The 21,783-nt window shown below is 34.9% G+C and overlaps 1 protein-coding gene across 1 annotated transcript in view; it reads left to right on the forward strand.

Moving 5' to 3' along the window:
* Nucleotides 1-213: 213 nt before the first annotated feature.
* Nucleotides 214-21,783, forward strand: part of LOC105617349 (fat-like cadherin-related tumor suppressor homolog) — a 54,730-nt gene continuing 33,160 nt past the window's right edge. Inside the window, exons 1-5 of the mRNA XM_012198909.1 lie at nt 214-279; nt 367-499; nt 845-951; nt 2,760-2,964; nt 11,809-11,870. Of these exons, the coding sequence (XP_012054299.1) occupies nt 214-279; nt 367-499; nt 845-951; nt 2,760-2,964; nt 11,809-11,870 (573 nt within the window). The remainder of the gene's footprint in view (nt 280-366; nt 500-844; nt 952-2,759; nt 2,965-11,808; nt 11,871-21,783) is intronic.

The following is a 21,783-nucleotide window of genomic DNA, read 5'->3' on the forward strand; positions in this document are numbered from 1 at the left end:
CTCGCTAATTGCACAGCGACCGAAACCGCGAAGACTCCGGGCTCGACTTTTGCACCGATCAAGGAAGACGTTGATTATCAGCATTACAAATCGCAAATTGTAGTCTTCGTTTCTTCTTGGTTCTGTCGCCACGAATGAGCATGCTAAGTAATCGAGCGTCATCGCGAACGGCGCTACTTAATCGCTATTAATTCCTCGCGTTAATCCGGGATGATGGTTAAACAAAACCGCGAAGAGCGCAGAACGTGGAATATCGGGCCCATGCGCAAGAAACTGCCGGTGCATCCGGCGAAATCCTGACAAAAAGCCGAGTCGCGGAATGGCGGTACTATGCCGCCGTATATTCCGCTGATGTGTTAATGGCAGGAATGCGGTTCGATTTTTGTGCTGTTCGCTTGGTTGGTGGACTCGCCAACCGAGTGCACGCATACATGCGCATTTAGCAGCGCGATGACGTGCCCGCCGGTCGGTTCTCTTGTTGCCGACCACCTCGCACAAGGTAGAAATACTGCGCCGCCTCTTTTTTTTCTCCGTGAACCGGCCGCCTTCCGTTCATTTCGAGTCTCGAGTACGGATTACGGGGAAATAACGAACGCCAGAGTGCAAAGGTCTCGCAATATGGCGATTATTTTACGTTCTTATTGATTCCATTTTAAGAAAGCCGCCTGACGGGCTCGCACCTGCTATATAATTCATTATGCACGGACGGAATCGATCGAAATAAAGTGAATTATTTCGAAATATTAAAAGATAGATGATCGAGATATTATCGGAACAGCTTATGTTCGTTTGCCATGTTCATTCTGGTTCCCGAGTTAATTGCGCGGTTCTCCGCTTGTTGCAGGAAACATCAGGACCAAGGCGGTGCTCGATGTCGAGACGAAAAGGGGATACTGGTTAACCATTTACGCTCAGGATCACGGAGTGGTTCCGTTGAGTTCGAGTCTGCAAGTAAGTTTCAGCAATTGGATCGTAAATTATAGAGATTGTTGAAAAAAAGAAGTGCTAGAAAAACCTTAGATATATATATATATATATAAATAGGAACTAACATTCTCGATTAACGAGCTATTTAATCAAATGGTTATTGCTGTTTCCATTTTACTTTCCCTTATTTTTAACACAACTTAAAAAATTAATTTTATTGCAATTCAACAATAATTTCACTGTTCGCACATATCATTCTTCTTCGTTGCTATACAGATAAACAATCGATTAATTACTTTCGAAGCAAATTTATAATTGTTAAAACTATCTGGTATAAGAGATGGAAAAAAAGTTTTCAATAAAAGTTTCATGGTTACAAAAATATTTTATAATAATGATAAAAAATTGTTTTGTTCAATATATAAATAATTTTTATTTAAAAAATAAGAAATTAAAACTATTCTTTATCATTATTACATAAGAAATTAAAACTATTTTTATATAAAGTATTTTTATATAAAGTATTCTTAAAATTATTCATCTAGTGAAAACATTTTAATCCATTTTTTATATATAGTTTATATATAGTCGATGATATTCACTCCAAAATAAACTCATTTTAAAAACTCAGGAGATGAAACACTTCTTTTTATCAAAGGATCCCCTAATTTCATCCCCTAAAAGTGCGTATGGGTATGTATAAAAAAATGTATCCCCTGACTGATTCTAATCGAATGAATGCGTCCACTCACATTGGTTGCAAAGCCAAATAAATTAGATTAACGAGCAAAAAATCATAAAGAAAGATTGACAAATAAGGATGCTTTCCAATTACTTGATACATCTTGATCCAAACGTAGCAAATTAATTCACTTATTTTCAGTATTAATAAATAATTTAACCCTTTTAATTACATATTCTTTGTTGTCACAATAATCTCATAACTTTGAAAGAATTAAATTATTTATTAACACTGAATTTGTGAAAACCGATTTGCACTCAATTGCACTAATTGCCGTAATCGTCGACACAACGGTATACATCCGACTAATACCCTCGAGCTGAGTACGGATGTGTAATGTTGTATCGACGATATTACGGTAATTAGTGCAATTAAGTGCAAATCAGTTTTCATATTTTCAATGTTACTAAATAATTTAATTCTTTCAAAGTTATAAAGTTATCGTGATAACAAAAAATATGTAAATTAAAAGAGTTAAATTATTTGATAATATTGTTGAGGCTTCCACAGCTTTTTATATAAAGATTATGATATTTTATATAAAGATATTTCGCGGATTTTCTCCGCATCCAGATCCATTCTTGGAACGTTTCGTGAACTTTGCAGTCCATTTCAGAGCGAGAAACAGTCTGATACTGAGCTGTTCCTCCAGGCCGTTCTTTTTAGTTAAATTATTTATTAACACTGAAAATATATGAATTAATTTACTACGTTTGTATCAAGATGTGTCAAACAATTTGAAAGCATCCTAAATAAGAAAAAGACAAACGTAAATGAATAATTATATTTAATTGTGAATAAAAGATTAAAAGGAAATAGAAAAAAAAACAAAGTCAAAAGACAATCAATGATTTAAAAGTATCAAAACGAAAACTGCTAAAATTGTGGAAATCCAAGTTATAGTTTTTTTTTAATCCTCCAAAAGTACGGGATAAAAAAATTGAATGCAATTGCATCAATACCGAGATATTCCAAACAAAGTTGCGATTTCTTCTCTTTTTTCCCCAGTCACGAATTTAATTTAACATACGCGCGGTGATTTTATTTAATGGGTGATGAAATGGATGTCTCTCTCTCCACACTTGTGCAGGTCTATGTCGAAGTGCTGGATGAAAATGATAATACGCCGCTGACCGAGCTGCCAGTTTACTATCCATCCGTGGCCGAGAACTCGCCCGCCAGCGTGAGCGTCCTGCAAATCCGCGCCTTTGATCACGACGTCTCGCCCCAGCAATTCGTCTTCACCATCAGCAGCGGCAATCCGGAGGGATATTTTCTCATCAACTCCACCACCGGTAAGTCCCAAGCGTACAGCTCGCGTATCGCATTGACGGCAAAATGATACCGGTCTCGCGGCAGGATCAGAATGACGGCGTCGTCTTTAGCCACACCCGGTAGCCGGTAATAAGTTCAATCTTGCTGGACGAGAGTTTTAATAGATCCGTTACGTGGAATTATTAAAGGGAGATTGGCCGCTTCTATGAAAAGAGTTTCATTCGAATTCTCATTCGTTATCAGTCAAATCGAAAGATGAATATTGACTCGATTCTATACTCTCGAAAAGTGAATCAGTGTATTATTGAAAAACGATAAATATTCACTGTTTATTTTAATTACAACAATAAGTGTAACACTAGAATTACTGATTTATTTTTAGAAAGTATATATACTGTCGATGATTCCGTATCGTAGACACGTAGAGAAAATATAGTTTTTCTGACAGATAAACGCGCACGATCTATTTTTATTTTAATGACTTGCTTCTCTCGGACTTAATAACGCGATTCCGCGATATATAAGCGCGTTTAAAGATACGTTGTTCTTACCTCCCTTGACCGTGCATGCAAATCCGAGTGATCGAACGTCGTCCATATTCATCAGTCCTTTATCGTTTCGCTTAGCCTTCCTCTTCGCGTGAGACGTTCGAGAATTATATTATAAACGATGAGAGTGCCTATCTTGCAAATTCGTTAGATCTGGCATGACATCGTCATGCTTTTGACTTCGAAACCTTCGTAAATAACGTAAGAGGACGAACGCTAGCGTTACGTTGTTTAGTGCGACAAAATAATACATGAGAACGGTTGTGGAACGGAAAATACATAATGCGCGGCAGATAAGAACTTTATATTTTCGCCAGGGACTTTGCGGATGGAGCGCCATTTAAAGTTAAAAATACAACAAGAATTTTAAAGTGATGTGTGAGGTTGCTAGTTTATTGAACAGGTATTATTTTCGTCTATCGAAATCCGAAAGTTCTCGAAATGATGCTGGTTCTTTACCGATTCCTGGCACTCAACCAGGCGTATCCTTACAATGGAAATCTCATATTCTTCAAAAGTTGTTTGCGATTGGTATTAGTATACAAAATGAAAGTCGATTATATTGAGGAGATGGTTCACAATGGAAAAACATCGACCGACATTTGATTTGTATTCATCACCGTCAACCAATCCCCGGAAACTTCCCCTCCGTCAGCTGGCCAATTCGTTTCGCGTGCTATCCATCCGCGAAACTTTTAATGTTCAGGATTGCGCAAAACTTGGCCTGGCTCACCCGCGAGTGGCGACCTTTTGTCGTTTCACATGCGAGGAGAAAATGGAGCGAACGGTCGATTGACCCAACCTTAAAACGTGGCTCGACATGTGGTATTGCGGTTGTTCTTCACCATATAAACGGAAATACTTGGTTATAATCAATCAATCAGCTATAAATGTCATCGGATTAATCAATGTTATCATTGATCAAGTAGCACACTCTTTAAATATAAATCAGTGGATAATCACTGATATCAGTGCCAAGTATGTCACTAGTAATCAGTGAATTAAATGTGAGATCCCTAAGCTAATCTTTATTATGTGATCTAATTAACCTTGTTTAGTGCTTATATTCAATGAATATGTTATTGGAAGATTAAATATCAGTATTTTAGTTATTAATGCTCAAACAATTTTTCTTTTTGAACTTCATTGATTATTAGTGTCAAGTATGCCAGTGGATAATTAGTGATTATTCATTGATTCAGATTTATAGAGCACGAATTTTATTTTTACATGGTTATTATTGAAGCTTGATCTCGGAAAGTATATTCACGTTACAATAATTATTTCTATCTTTGATATACTTTGTTTATTTATATACATACAGATAAAAACAAAACTTCAAAAATTGATTTCTTTCCTTTGTTTCTCGGTTTTTTATTGTATTATACTTTTTATGCATTTAGATTTATTACAATAGATAATAATAGTGGAAAGTTTATTTATTATTAATAACAGATTTTAATTGTTAGATGCAGGTTATTTCATTCTTTTAACAAAAATTGGGGATGTTAAGTAATTAGATACTGGAGAAGGATGATATTATTGATTTTAATAAATCAAGAAGAAATATGAGGTATCATATCCCTTGCTGCAATTTCATTATCTTATGGAATAATTAATATATTTATTCATTAAACAGAATTATACATTCTTATTATATCTAATAACTTTTATAAACTTTATACATTCTGTCTTCAGACCTAATTATTTAGATCTTAAAATAATGTGACTGGGATCTGAATAGTTGCATTACTGCCGCTACTTGGTTGTGCAGAAGACAAAGGCTGCATTCAGAAGATAAACAATTTAATTTTACTTATTGTTAATCCACTGGTTCTTTATCTCTTGAAGTGAATATCATGTTAATAATAGTTTTTACAATTTAATCCTCTTATTGTCAATGTCTACTGGACATTTTTTATCTTTAAAAACCCATCTATAGTACTAATAATATGATGTAAATTGTAAACCATAAAAATATCACCTGAGTCATCAAGCTGAATGACACTGATAGATCGGTATATATTATATATATTATATGTACATATATTATATGTAAGCTATGGATCTAAAAGCGTGAGCTCTACATATATTATATATAATATCAGCTAATTTGATTGCTTATAATTATTTTATTTTTTTGTATTAAGTAGAGAATATTTGATTTTAGTTAATTTTCCAAACATACTGCTAAATTATTGTACAGTAATTGTAAGATCTCAAATACTCTACTTCGACGCTTGATTATCTAATATTTTATATGAAGTATAGAAGCTCGAATTGATAGTCGTTCACTTATATTAGGTGTAGTAAAAAGAAATTCATTATTTTTGCATGAAATTGAATGGAAAAATAATGGATTTCTTTTTACTACACCTAATATGATTTTATTCTCGTAAGAATAGTCGTGCAACTCTCATCGAGTTATCGGATAAATAAAAAGATTTCTACCATGCTATTTGTCCCGTTCTTTCTCTAACAAATTCGTTTTTTTTTTATGTTATCTTGGATTACATCACGGAGATGAAAAGATTGCATCAACGATTGGACAATAACGTCCATTACGAGATTGAATCGGATGTTTCACGATCTTTCTAGTAATAGCGAGCACACTGTCTGATGGGATGAAGTATTATTCCTTGTTTGATATTCTGAATTGGAATACATTGTCAAAGAGAAAAGTACAGATAGATATCATGCGAGTACACGAGTCCAATGTTGTACATCGGAACTATCAGCTCTGTCCCAGTTTCAGCTCGACAGCAATGCTACTCCACCAACAGCAATTACTGCAATGTAATACAATGGACAGACGGGTGGACGGTTTCCAAATTCCGTGTAATACCGGCTAAATTGGTTTCCGCCACCCCGAAGAAGAGGTATCGTCGATTTTATTGCTGTTCGTCTTCGCGTGCGATTGGATTATTATTTATTACCAATGTGATGCGTTGCCTTTTAGGGACGTCGCTCGATTTTTGCGATAGATAGAACCGGTTATATTGGGTTGTCCGGTTGCAACACGATTAGTTGGACTAAAGCGGGATAAAATGGACATTTACGCCACTGCCGCGTTTATCTCCAGAGAGCGCAACGTATCGTCTACTAGTTTCTCTGCAGCAAATACGCCGCAGATTTCTATTTACTTCGCGTTATTACGTTCCGTGGAGAATCCCGCGTATAACGAAAGCCGAGGCAACGAAAGAAATTGCGGTTTTTACTAATGACGGTGTTATGATAGCTTGGAGTCACTGTATAAGTTCAAGGGAACTATTGGATACGTGATACTCTTTGCACAGCAGGTATAAAACTCGAGTCTCACAAATTGTTTAAAATTTATTTTACACGATCCAATTTAATCAGTAAATTTATATGAAGGATTTTTCGTAAAAACTAAGTCCGAAAAGTTAATATTTTCAAGAAAAATTTTTCGGAAAAATTTCTCATCTTCAAACCGTTTATTGTATAAATATATTAATTTTTTTCTGGGCATCTAAATAGAGGAACAAAATTTTAGGCTTTCATTAATATTTTGAAGATTCATCAATTAAAAAAAATATAAAATCTCTGAACTCATTTAATTCTTATATAAATTTTATATTGACCACCTATGTATTTATTCGATACTTACATTTATGTTTTTTTTACATAACATTGATAGTACATTCAATTATGTAGTTTCATTGTGCATACTTCTCAATTCATTGTCTTTTTACAATACTATTTCATTTATTTTTTTATTTCAAGTTCTTATTTGTATTTTGGATTATCTCTAAATTCATTTTAAGTCGAAGTTTATCGAAAAAAATGAACAATCGTCGTTTTGAAACGAGGTGCTGCGCGAACTAACATTATTTCGCGACTCATATTAAAGGGTCTTCATCGTAAAAGCGTACCATCTTTTTTCAAAAAGAGTCGCGACCGGGAACTTGTTTCCGCAATTAAATCACCGGATCACTCGATTAATGCATCACCTCGCTTTCGCTACGTGCGGACGCCTCTTTCGCATCCGCATGCACACATTCCGCGGGCATCAATCATCTGCCGCCGCGGTCTCTCGATTAATTTTCACGAACGCCCGATAACAAGCAAGGAGACTGTGAGTTTTTTAATCTACCGGGACGCGCGTTGCAGGTAAAGGCGATGGAAAAGACCAGACTCGGCAAAAAGGCTACTCCATCATGCACTCTAGAATGCATGTTGAAATAACGCGTCACGGTATATAGCATGTACGTGCTTTACGATTATACTGTCGCCTCTCCGCTCTCATTAACATTATTATATAGCGCAAGGCGATACCGGTGTGTTGTTTTACGATCTAAGACTATATGTATACCTAAGCCAGTGCACGCAGAGATAAAAGTATAAGAAAATTGCCCGCGAAAGAGTCATGTGTTATGTTCAAAAAAGTAATAAATACGTACTTCTTAATGTAAATAAAACAAATGCTTTTAAAATATATTTAATGTTTTTATTTCCATTTCAATTACGAATGCAGTGTATTTTATTTTCTCTGTATTTGAATAATGTAAAATGATATTCGTATTGTTAGATATTGAAAGAGGTAATCTAATTCCTTAAACAATATTTTGATATTTTAATCTTCCATGTATGTAAAATATAAATCAATCCATTTCTGTGATTAATTTCAAAATAAATGATGTCTGTAGGTATATTGTATGCGCTTAGTAAATAATAAACTATCATTTGAATCAAATTTAATACATTTTCTTGAATGAAATTGTTTAATTCCATTATTGTTTTAATTAAATTAATGTATTGAGTAGAAACAATGGTTGCCTATAAAAATGGTTAAAAATAACTTAAGTATAATTTGGTTAGTTAATTAATTAAGTATAACTTAACTATAAATTTAACAGTGCAGGGGAGATTTTTATTTAAAAAATCTTGTTTATAGAAAATGGACAAGAAAACATAAAATTCATAATTTATTCACAATAAGTACATTCTAACTTAATAAATAAAAAAACTTTGCGAAAACCATGTTTATGGTCCTAGAAGTTAAATTCTCCATTATATTATACAAATACTATTTGTGTAATAATCCAATTTGCATTTTCGCTCATTTTATTGAAATAGCATATTTCAATTTATATCTTTTTATGTAACATAAATAATTTTGAAAAATATATAATCTATTTTATTCGTCATTAGCTATTTTTTTATTCTTCGTTAATAAATTGTTAATTAATGTTTACTTTATACATATATATATATATATATATATATATATATATATATATATAAAATAACAATTTTTTTCAAAAGATATTTTTCCTGTACAAATACTTTTTGAACTTACTGTATATTCTTCTTAATGGATTTCGGATGAAAGGTAACACCCGAAATATGCTCATCGAACATATATCTCAGGTGTAACCGGCGTATTCGCACGCGGCAGCTCCCCAGTTATAGCAGCACGTAGCTAAGATACGACGATGGAGAGAACAATGGTGTATACGACGGTACGAAATTAGATTAGATAGATCTTGGTCGAGTAATGCGACTTCGCCCGCGGGAACGAGCTTGCACAAACGAACGGCACACGATCTCGTACCTAGTCGAACTAATCGCCCGGTTAAGTCGCGCTTTCGGCGCGTAATGCGCCACCACGCAAAAATGTTCCCTTGCGTTGGGGTAGCTAAATAGAACGTAAAACATAGGTATTAATTAGACCCCCGTTAAGCACTAGCGGCACGGGACGGGTAGCTTTTAGAAATCCTCGGCTTTTTGTTAAACCGACCCTAGGCGTTGCAAATATGCCCGACTAATTTCATTAATTACACGAAAAGTGGAGAAATACGAGATTTTATTCTGTAGATGTACGTCGCTGATTGCCAGCGATGTTATTACTATAAACGGTCGCAATTCATATCAATTCGATTGATGTATCCGCCGCTTTTAATAACGGCAACAAAAATGGAACTTTATCAAAATATTAAGGTATTTTTTTTCTCTCATTTTAATAAAAATATTGTACACGTTATTTTTATATTAATGGAACACTACCGCGTGATTGAAAATATCATCGAGAGAACTCTACTTGTTAGAGGAAAAATTCCCAGTTCTTCAACTCTTTAAATTTTTCGCGCCATGAAACTCGCAATTGTCTTAATATAAGCGTGAGACTCCTGCAGGCAAATTTCATAAAACGCTCGCCGCACCGCTCGTGAAAGACAGATAATCTTAGCTCGTCATAAGGGAATAATCCCGATAAAACTTTCTCCCAGCAAGAGATGAGCGGCCTTTAAGCGGCCTTCTCGTTGCACCGGCGCCGTTAACCCGGAAGCATTTTTCACTATCATCATAAAATATTACTCCGTCGAGCGTTCCACCCGGTACTTCAAGGGGAAAACCGTCCTCGCGACGTCCATTGGGACTTACGCGCGGCAGAAAATAAATTCATCATTATCCCGGACAAAGAATTCTTATTTTGTGACGTTGCGCCGCAATCGGCAAATGGCGCGGCGGCGAAAATCATGTCGCCGATAATATCGTAAATAATTTTACCTAACTGCAGTCGTTGATTTCCAATAACGAATTTCCCGTTGCCGACACGCGCGCGAGCGTGGGCGTGCATTCCTATCAGGCCGAGGGTAGACACGGCCCAGAGGGTGAGGAACGAAAACGAAAAGCAATTATTTAAATGCGTTCTATAGCATCAGAGCTCTGTACATTCGCATTCGCGTTCGCGGCTCGATCGAACGGCATTTCCCGCAATTCCCCTTTTTTTCCTGTCCATCGCCGCGCTTCCGCTCGCCTTCCGTACGTCTTTTCTATCAATCCCCCTTTTTTCCTCCTACTTCCCATTTCATGATAAAAAGAATGTGCTGAAGGCCGCCACGTTTGAAATTGTCGATGAAATCTACGGGAAAAAGGCGCAATTAATCGAGCCTCGAAACGGCGAGAATTCGATTAGAGCAACGGAAATTAGATTTGAAGATCTCATACTCTTCGGCGTGAATTGTTTCGGCGCTTTCGTTTCACTGTGGCTCAAGCGGCCCGATATAACGCAACGCGTTTAACACGCGATCAGCGTTAGCCGACGAAAACGTGAACTAGTTTGTTTTAATGACGATGCCCGGTACCGTATCAGTTGCACGAGTTCGGATTCACGCCATACTAATCATAACGGGGCCGCAAAGCGAGAATTACGAGTTCTTTGGCACCGCCTTGTCGGCGCGGCGGATCGGAGCTCCGAGCGGAACGACAACGGCTTCCTCGTAATTCGATTAGCAGAGCTCGCGGTGTAATATAAAATCTGGGCCGTCAGCGACACTGCCGTCATCGGAAGCCGTAAGACTAATAAAAAAAAGATCACTCTGGCTTTATACAACATGGTTGTGCGCTAAAGGGCTTCTTTTTTTTGTTTGGCGGTTTCGCTTTGTTGAAGCGTCACGCTTTGCATCTCGTGGAGGTTTTTTGCGCGAGACTTACCTTCGCTAGGTAAACTTCTGTGTATCACCCTTATGGTTATCAAAAACATCTCTCTATATCTCTATATCTCTAATATATTTTCATTATAATATAATATTAATTTATAATATAATATTAATTGTCCTTTTCGAAATAAATAATATAAATAATATTTGTATAGCATCTAGGAATATTATATGCTTATATGCTTGAGACATGTCTCAAAAAAAAAACGTTATCAAAATTCAAGACAAAATTTTAGCCGAGATTTTGTCCATTTGCCGGAAATTCGTTAACAAAAAGCCAGAATTGGAATTTCCGGCTAAAAACTGAAGAAGTAACCCATCATGTTATGAAAGGGTTAATTATTTTACAAACAGTATTTTGTCAAAATTGGGAGATCTAGCGCTCGAACTGCCGTCTTCTCTTGTGAAAGTTTTCCACAGAGTAGTACACCAGAAGAATTTCGCCCCTTGTCAGTTACTTCGCGTCCACAAATTTTTGCTCAATCGAGTTTCCGAGCGGAGTTCGTGCCCATGATGAAAGGGATTCCGTGGAACGTAAAATGAAGCTCGATATCGTGGCAGTACCGTTGAAAGAGACGGGGAGTACTCGGCGCACGGCAAAATCTGAACGCTATAATTTCGTCGAGCTCGTTCCATCGGACCGATCTTTGTCTCGGTAAATGGAGGGCCTTCCGTTCGTTGCAATTCGAGGGTTGTATCGCTTCCCTCGTCCTCCACCCGCGGGATTTTATCGAGGGAGGGTCTCGCGCAAAGTGCCACCGTTTTACTATCCTGCCGCAGCACGGAACGCCGCTCGATCCCGTTATTTATTAATCATTGAATGGTCTGCTTAATCTCTGCACTATTCGTATTACAGGTCTCATCAGCACCAGTGGTAGGAAGCTCGATCGTGAGAATCAAGCGGAGCACGTGTTGGAGGTAAGTCAAATAATTGAACTTTTTTTTTCGAAGGGATCACAGTATCTTTGCGCACAGAAAAAGAAACTTTCGAGAAAATGTTCACTGTTAATTGAAAAATTATTTTATTGTATAAAAAAAATATTTGTGTACTAAAAGTATATATAAAAAATGTTTTATATATGTAATCTTTAGATATTTTGTGAGAAAACGATACATAAAAAATTACAAAAGTTGTTTTATTAAAAGTTATAAATAACTAGTTTAAAAATGTTTTTAAAATTATTAAAAGAAAAATGTTGTTTTAATAACTTTGAACTAGAAGGTTTCTAGATTTTTTCCACTGAGAATGATGTGAAGTTTTTTAAGCTCTTCCATAACAATATAATTCTGAATAAATTCGAAGCGTGAATAAACTTCGAGGAAACAAATTCCGAGCGCATCATGTCTTCGCAGTTAACGATGCTTAGACGATCTAATCAGTTTCAAAATCGTTAGAGCGAATAGTGTTCCCTAATGACGCGCTATTGTTAACAACTAATTGATGGATTGACGCATCCTTTCTCGTTTCGCTTCATTCGTTCGTTTCTCAACAATACTATCGATATAAAGTTTCTGGAAACTGTCGCTTTTGCCTTCTCTACTTCGTCTGCTCGTCGGCGCTCGATATATTGTCGAAGTGGAAATGAGGAAGAAAATCGCATCCTCCGTGAGATTGAAAAGTAAAATGAGGAAAATCTGCTGTCTGTGATGATAAAAGCGAGAAGGCTAACTTGAGGATAGCACTATGAGAAAAGGGGTAATATGAACGAGCGGGGAGAGGGCGGGAGGCAAGAGACCAAGAAACGAATGGACGACTTGGGACAACGACGGAAAGAAAGAGGGGTAAAAGTGGCAGAAGAAGGAAAGGGAAACTTCGAATAGAACAACGCTGAAAAGGGTACAATGGTTCTAAGAAGAAGAGTCGTAGGGTGAGACATCGGGGAGGCAAGACATTTCTCTGGGGAAGGTCGGCGCAGCCTCCCGGGGAATTTCTACCTACATTGGGATTAAAGGAAGAACTCGCGATAGTCTCACGTCGTGTACGAACGGTAGACACAGAAATTTCGCCGAGGCGATAAAAGTAGGGAAAGAGACGATACCAATTTCACCAAAAGACTTCTATACGATTGATAGGATAAACGGCCTAACTTTATCCTCAATGTTTTCCTTCCTCTACATCCACGAAGCATCCCATTTTGAGAATTTCTTTAGCTGATAGACTCTCAGCTCTTTTCCCCAAAGTGCCGGAACTGTTAAGATGTTTCAAAGCGTTTTATTGATTAAGTGTAAAATATTAGTTTAAATAAGTATCCGAAAAGTATATTTTGTTAATAAATACACGGAAAGAACTGACTTTGCTGAAATAGCTAAAGATTTAATTAGATACAGATCTGAAAAAATAAATTTGTTAGGCTATTGAAATAATTATATTCTCTCTAGGAGAGAACACTCAAGCATAAGAAAAAGAGAAAAAAAATTTTGATATTTTAGCAACAAGCTTGAGCGTCCTACATAATTGTTTTGTATTATAAAATATTCGTAGAAACGTACTTCAGACCACTTACGGTATAAATACTGTAAATGGTTGATGCCTAGACCTAATGCTTTTGGGTCGCATTATAGGTCAGATCGCGTATAGGTCTCTCAGTGTAAATGTAGTGTAAATGTTATAATACAAAGGAGTCAAATAAAAAAAAATAAAATTTGTTTATCTCTCTATCGATCACTTTTCCGAGTGTGTATCTGTTTTTTATATTATTAGATTTGTTCACGTTGTTTGAAATTCTCAAAGTATCTGCTCTTACCAGAGCAGATACTTGAATATTTTTCTTTTTAATTATAGATAAAAAAGTATTTGGGTGTTGGAAGAGAGTAAAAATGAAAAAAGGACAAGCAATGCGAAGAGTTCTTTTATAATGTATAAAAAATCTTATGCACATACTCTTTTATGAATCTAAAAAATTAAACGTGTTTATTTAGACAAATATTAGCTCGAACACTTTACCAACTTTAACAAATAGTTTAATACGAATCATTTTCAAATCTGTATTAACTACATTTTTAGAGAGAGAGAGACACTTTAACAAAAAATTGTTAATTTTTTTTAATATAAAAATGACTATGACGGCTGTTCTTATGTTTAAAACTGTCTTAAGTTGTCATAAATTAATCGTACAACATCTTAAGATCTTATTATTTGTTTTTAAATTAAGAACTGATTATACATGAATACAATCGATTTATAAGCAGAGGATTGCTTATGATGTCATAAATTCAAAAAATTCAGATTTGACCTTTTCCCACTAATTTAAATTCCGACTTTTTCCTGAAATAGCGTAATGATTAATAATAAGTGCTTATGCTGTCGATAAAATTTCATTCATAGGACTCACAATACGGCAGATTGTCGTAATATTCGTGAAATTATGTAATTCCGCAAGTTCCGAACATATGCGAAATAGTTTCTAGATTTTATTTTTATATGGATTTTTAAAACGCGTTCGAAAATTTCTGAATTATTCACGACAGTTAAAGTGGTTCTGATACTATAAAATCGCATCAGGTAATGCCGGGGAAAAAAAAACATATGCGGAACATTACGGCAGTAAAGTATTTCGTGATTAACACAAGCATATGCTCGTCCCAAATTAAATTGCACGTTATTGGTTTTAATGGCCGTACTCTCGTTCATTCGCATGTCGCGCACAGTTTAAATTTTCGATGCAACCCACCGACTGATCTAATTAAGTGCACTCTGTAACAGAATAGGATATTGAAAATCAAATTGTATCAGCGCTTTTCATTTTAAACCGTACATCAATATTTGTTACTAATATGACTAAGGATTATTTGACGAAGGACTATTGACAAAGTTCAATGCTATTTATTTCGAGACAAATATTTAAAATTTATATCACATAAATAATATTTTCTGGAAGATACACAACGAGTACATCCCCTAAGTATTTAAATCCATCTCGTGTGTCTAATTTCATTAGATATCATTACGGAAATTCTCTGACGGATCCGTAACGCGACCAGGAAATTATTTTAAGAGTCTTTGATCTTTCGATGCGGGTTGTTAACAACATGTTTGTGTTCGTAACCGAGTTAAATGAGTCTCGGCTCTAAAAACAAGAGTTCGTGAAAACGATCGCTTCCCCTGTGACCCTCCCCGTACCACCTTCTTGCAGAGAAACTTCGACAATTTTGCAAAGTCTCTCCGCCACGAATAATTAATGAATGTACGGAGCTTTCTCTTTTAGCGCTTTCTTTTAACGCAAGCTTCGATTACCTTTTCATTATCAATTACGCGGATTAAATCACTCATTCGGTACATTACGCTCTTTAAGTAAAAGAAGTGAAATTTTTAACATCGACAAATATATTTTCATATAAGTATAATATATAAAGTATCTCCAGATATATTTTCAATAATCATAATCATGTGAAAATACAAAAAATATTCACATTACAGAGATCGGTGGAAAAATTAACAGAGCTTGCTGAGATTTAAACTCGGAATTCTTTGTTCTCAAATCTAGCATTATTGTTAGTGTGCTATTCTAATGATACTACACTATTATTTCGGTCATCTATATATATTTTTAAATGATCTTATGATTGTTTTTATTGTTCTGCAATATAAAATTTTTTTATATTGCAAAAAAGTTTTTATAAAAAATAAATATTAATTAGCAATTTAACTATGAGTTTCGGCCTAATATAAACAAAAAATTTCGCGGAAATAACTAATGTAAGAGCATGTAAATACATGCTCTTGGAAGCTAAAGAATCTTATATTAATTATGGAAAAAGTAGCTTCAGTCAAACTGGCTAAAATTGTGATATTTTATAGCTTATGAAATGCTGATCAAAAATTTTCATAAAAAAGGAACAACCATAAAAAATGAATAGATTTTGTTCCTGCTTATCATTTTTCATGATTCATGATGGAGACTTTTGATCAGCATCTCATAAGTTAATCGCACTTTCAGCCAATTTAACTGTTTTTTATTTACTTACCTAATAAGTGCGAGTCTTGACTATATAAATACTTTTAATACGTTTAAAGAGTAATTTTCATTTCCGCCTTATTAAGATAATATATTTTGATTAGAGAAGTATATAATCTACCTATTTTATTCTATGTTAAATTGCTAATTAATATTTACTTTCTCAAATTAAGATTCTTTTTAAGATATCTCTCCTGTACTAATATTTTTTAGCACTCACTGTAAGAGACAAAATTTATATGTGTCACGCAAAAGTAATCATAAGTCAATTAAACTTTATTTTTTCATTAGTATTCTATATTGAGCTTCTGCAAACGATGAAAAAGAACAATATACGCATTCAATTATGTCCTTCTGTATTAGTTATAAAAATCCATTTTATTTTCGGATAGCACAATCCGAGTCTATTATAACTATGCCGAACATTGGCGAATATTGATATTGGCCGAAACAGCGATATTGGCAGCATGCTCAAACGAAGTGCATATTCTATAGTTTTCGCGCGGATCGTTAAATCTTCTTTTTATGACGCTTTCGCTCTCCAAACTCGTTTATCTGTCATCGATATACCGCTTACAGTGTACAGCCCGATGTCAAAGGGCGAGGCGGCTGGCTGGTATTTTGGCATGAAAGGTCAACCGAGGTTGCACGACCTGGTGACCGGAGCGACCATGTCTCCCTTTTTCATAATTCCACGCATAATTTACGAGTATTCCTGTGGGCTCTGCTATAAAGAAGAAACTATTTCTCCACCGACCACGCGTATCTCGCGCCACCAGGCGCGCTTTTTTGCATACTGTAATACGGAAAGCGCTCGATGAATCTAAAATATTGACAATACCGTCTCACTTTCGACGACGCGGGTGCAATGACAGCAGATCACACTACGTCCTTTTGTTGTTCGATATGCATCGACCCGAGCGATTGAGTGAAAATATTGTGTTGCAAAAGCGAGAGCGATATAGAAACTGTCGAATTCAAATATGTGACGAGTACTCGCTGAAAGGCTTTATTGACGTGATCATTGCGTTACCTCTTTTCAGTCAGGCTTTTCAATGTCCTTCTGTTTTCAGATATATTTTAGCCACTCCTCCTATTCAAAGTGAGCGAGAAAGTTGCTTACTACCATAGAACAGACCCTCTAACAGCTACTTGAAGTATCCGCTTGAGAATATTTCATCGAAATTTATGATCGACCAGGCATACTTGAATGCAAATCGAAGTCGCCGATAACAGATAATCCGAGAAGCATATAAGAATCAATTTTTACTAAACGTATCACTCTTGCAGATGCTGCAGCAAATTTCTGAATTAATTTTCCATCCTGTCTTCTAGGAAAAAAGATGAGGACGGGTAATCCTGATGAGAAATCGAAAAAGTTAGAAGTATTTTAAAAATGCAGTAGATTAATTGTCTGGAATTTCTATTTGGTCATGCAAATTTCTTACTATACTTAAATAACTTCGAAACAAAATATTTTTACTTCAGCATAAGTATCAAAGTATAAATTGTTTTAATCCCTTTAAAAAATTAAATGACTATAATTTCATTTTTTTACGATCTGCTTGTTCTTCCAGATGTTCTTCCACTTAAAGATGTACTTATTATTATTATTATTATTATTATTATTATTATTATTATTATTATTATAGGTACCTGTTTCTTAATTAATTAATAAAAAATTATGAAAAATTTTACAGATTATTCTAGATCGCATTTAAAATACACAAAAATTAGCGACAGTTTACTATCTGAATCAGAAGTTATTTTTAAAAAAGTAATATTTTCTTTAGCCCTAATTACTTTAATAGAAATGTATGGAAAGGTATTATGAAATAATGACAAAATCTCAATTTGTTTTATATATATATATTGTTTTATATAATAGAATTTCAAAATGATATATATAAAGTTACACTGCGATGCAGAAAATAGTTATCTTGTAAATAAACGAAGTATTCATTTGTTTCTTAAATATTGTATTTTTTTAAATTTTAGCTTATAACATTAAAAATAAAATAAATAAATTATAAAAATGTACTGTCCAACAAAAGTAGAATGTTACAAATATAATTTTCGTATATACAGTTTGTTTAATGTATAAATAATATGTGCTATATACTTCTATCATATCTCTATTAATGAACTGATTGATTAATTGTATAAGTTCGCTTAGGACCAAAGAGGTTGTATATATATATAGAATAGGGGAACCAGCTAAGAATGCGTGAGCGAATAGAAAGAAACAGAAAACGAAATGGCCAAAGAGAATCAAGAGAAAGTGAAGCGGATTCACCCGGAAGCCGCCATGTTTAGTGCACTGTTGAAGTGAATAGGAAATATCGAAGGAGCGTAATGGAATATACGGTGCTACCGCATTAGTATTGTGTGATGTGTATACATACACATGCACATTTGCGGAAGTGCACTAGATAGATTTGCGGAATCAATCAGAGAAGAAAATCATTATCCGCTTCATTCTCCTTTGATTCTTTCTGGCCATCCCGTATTCTTTTATCAATACGCTGTGAGAATCATTTCTTCCACATATGTTCGTACGAGTCTCCTACAAATGGAAGATTAATTTAATTTCGGTTCAATTCACTCTATCTTTGTCACTTTTTATTACTTTATCTTTTTCTAATTCTAAAAATTATAAAAAAGTAATACAATAAGTTAAATCAAAATTAATCTTACATTGGTGGAATTGGGCCTCAGTCGCATCCAGTTATATAATATTCGCACTAGAATCTAACCTAGACTATAGCCTAGTTGCAGCAAGTTTAGGGGGGGGGGGGCGTTTTTTGAAAAGAAGTTTTAAAAAATTTTTTTTTGCCACGCGAATGATTGAGAACATTTTTCATTGATTACTAGAGGTTTACTTGCGTCGCATGTTTCAATATGCTCTTATTATAGCTCCTCAACAAGTGCATTGGAACAAAAAAACGTACATAGGGTGTACCAAAAAGGTTGGGACACTTGAATTTTTCAAAAAAATATAAGTTTTACAGAAAAGTGCTTCAGACAAAAGTTGTAAAGTTCGAAAAGATCTATTTATTGATCTTATCAGTTTAATCTTGGGTGACGTCGTCAAGATTATGGTAGGTAAAGATCACATCGATTTTTTTAAATGACACACCCTATTTTTTATTTCAGAATCTAATAGTTGGTCAAGAGCTTTTCAAAACACTACAATAAAGTTATTTTTCATAAAGTACTTTTCGAGTTATAAGGTTTCAAAGTTACAGGACCACCGATGTTAGTACGCAAGGTGTCCGACGTTAATATCCTCTTACTCAGGATTCTGAATAACATTTGTGAAATTAATGTTATTGGAGAGATTGTTTCTCTTATTTTCATTTTTGCACTGAAAATTCATTTTTATGTAAAAAAATATTAATAACTTTACGGTTCCTCAATTCTTGCAGATGATTCTTTTTTAGTACTCGTTTCATCGACGTATTCCTTAGTTGAAGGAGGGAGGGAGGTGGTGGCAAAAATTCACTATCTAGGAGCAGCAGAAACCTTAATTCGGCCCTGGCCGTATCTATTCAAAAGTGATTCCGCGATCGATAGCGCGTATTCGCGCGTGAGCTCCGATTCATAAACCATTATGCCAGCCATTCCCTCGCCATCGAAAGCTTTTTACCCGCTGTCTTCTTAATAGGCACGATTTTTCACGCTTTACTCGACCGCGACGTCGAAAAAATATACCTCCTTCTCGAAGATACACACGAACATATTTCAGGTTCGATGCCGTGCACGGTCGGTCGTTTTCAACATGCATCGCGTATATTAATAAGGTCGGTTCGGACGGGCGCCTGGCGCTATCCTTCACGAGGTTTCTTCCGCAGATTCGCGACGGCTGTGCTTCCGCTCGAACGCGGCGCGTAATGCACGCTGATTCCCGACAATGGCATACCATAAAGCGAAAACGAATGCCAAGCTTGCTCAGCGCCTTTTGGGGATGATTAATGCCGAAACGCGTGATTCATCCCGCATAGACAAATGATTATAATTATCTCTATTTGTGCATTTAGTTCTGCGTATTTGAAAAAGTACTTACATTGTTACCTGTCGTCTACCATAAATCATAATAATTCTGCTACTGTTCTTTCATTTTCCCTTTTATTCAAAACGTTTGTAAAAAAAATAAGCGACATTAGAATGATATGAATAACACAACTAAAATAAGATGTCTTATCCGAATTAGATCTTATTTTTAACACTTAAATACCTTTTTTAATACCTTTTTTTTAATACCTTCAATACTCACAAAAAGTTAGTGTAACCTTCCCTCCCCCCGATTTTCATAATAATTCAGATGTTTTTTTTCGATTCCTTTTCACTTATTGCAAAATATCTTTTGTGCTACGATATATTACACTTCTAACTTAAAAATTCTTTCTTTTTTTAGTCCTCAAACGATAGATTTAAAAAACAATTAGTTAAAATCGATGCACTACAATCTGAGATATTCTGAGTCGAAATTTTAGTCCTACTTTGAACCTCTTTCAACCTCAATTAAACTTTATAAACCTGTTAACTTTACTTGTACAAATAGGGCTTCTTTTAATATTACTTAGTCTACAGCTTCTATTTAGAAAACTTCTTTTAATCTAAAAATAGGAAATCTTGCAATAACTGCCATTTACAGACTCAACGTAGAAGCTCCATTCATTAGATTAGAACCTATTATAAATTTCTAGAGTCTACATATGTCATCTTTAGAATCTACATATTAGGATAAAACTAAGTAAAGTAAGAGAAAAATTTTTACTCGGGACAAGCAAAAGAAAACGTTGGGTTACAAATACCCGGATGTGGGTAGATAGAGACTTTTTTGAGATGTGGAAATGGAGGTTAATAATAATATTTTGCTGAATTTATATACATATCTAGTTATGTTCGTAAAAAAGTTTCATGATAAATATTTATTAAAAATAAACGATAGAGAATAGGAAAGAATCGATAAATGATGTGAGACTGAGAAAGAAGGGACTCTGCTAGAACAACTTTCATCCTACATCTTGATCTTTTCTTCCTTTTATATTCCTCGTAATCTACTCTGCTATTTGTTCGCGAAAACCTTTCGTCCTGCTCCCAGCCTCGTCACTCGGACACTCAGAAGCGTCGCTGAAGTCGCTTAATTGACATTCTTCCTGCGCCGTCTTTCGCTTACTATTGTAAGGATTATCGTCGCGACGCCCAACTCTCAATGTCTGAACCTTCTTACGACGGAAACTTTCAAGCCGATGCACGTGACGTTACCGTGACAATGAGAAAGTGCTGTCCAATGCTGTTATCAAAGGAACCGAGAAACAATAGGATAGTGCTTTCGTACGACCGTCATACGGAGATAAGGAGTTTCGCATCTTAGGAAACATCTAGAGAAATGCAAAAAGATCCATTCATTGAGTTGAACCTGCGCTATACGTGCGATAAAACTTGCAAATATTTTACTCAACATAACAGATAAGAAGAGTAAATATACCTATGTACAACCATTGAAGGGATGGCACGAGGAAATAAAGGCACAATTTTATTTAGATCTTTTTTCCAGAGATTAACGAAAATAAATAAAGAATTGATATTGTTTATATTGGCTAAATACAAAATATTGTCTTTATTCCATCGATCCTTTCCATTGCATTCTTTTTAAACAATACATCTTTATCTCTTTGATTTTTATGAAATTTATATTATTATTAATTATACCTGTATGAGAATGTAGAAGAATATAAAAAGAATCTCAGGAATGTCATCTATTTAGAGATTAAAATTGTGTCTTAAATAGGACCATTAAGATTTATAAATACTTTATGTTTTAATACACACTAATCAAGTAACTAAAAAAAAATGACAATTTTTCAATT

Source organism: Atta cephalotes (genome assembly GCF_000143395.1).
Source record: "Atta cephalotes unplaced genomic scaffold scaffold00012, whole genome shotgun sequence".
Taxonomy (NCBI): Eukaryota; Metazoa; Arthropoda; class Insecta; order Hymenoptera; family Formicidae; genus Atta; species Atta cephalotes.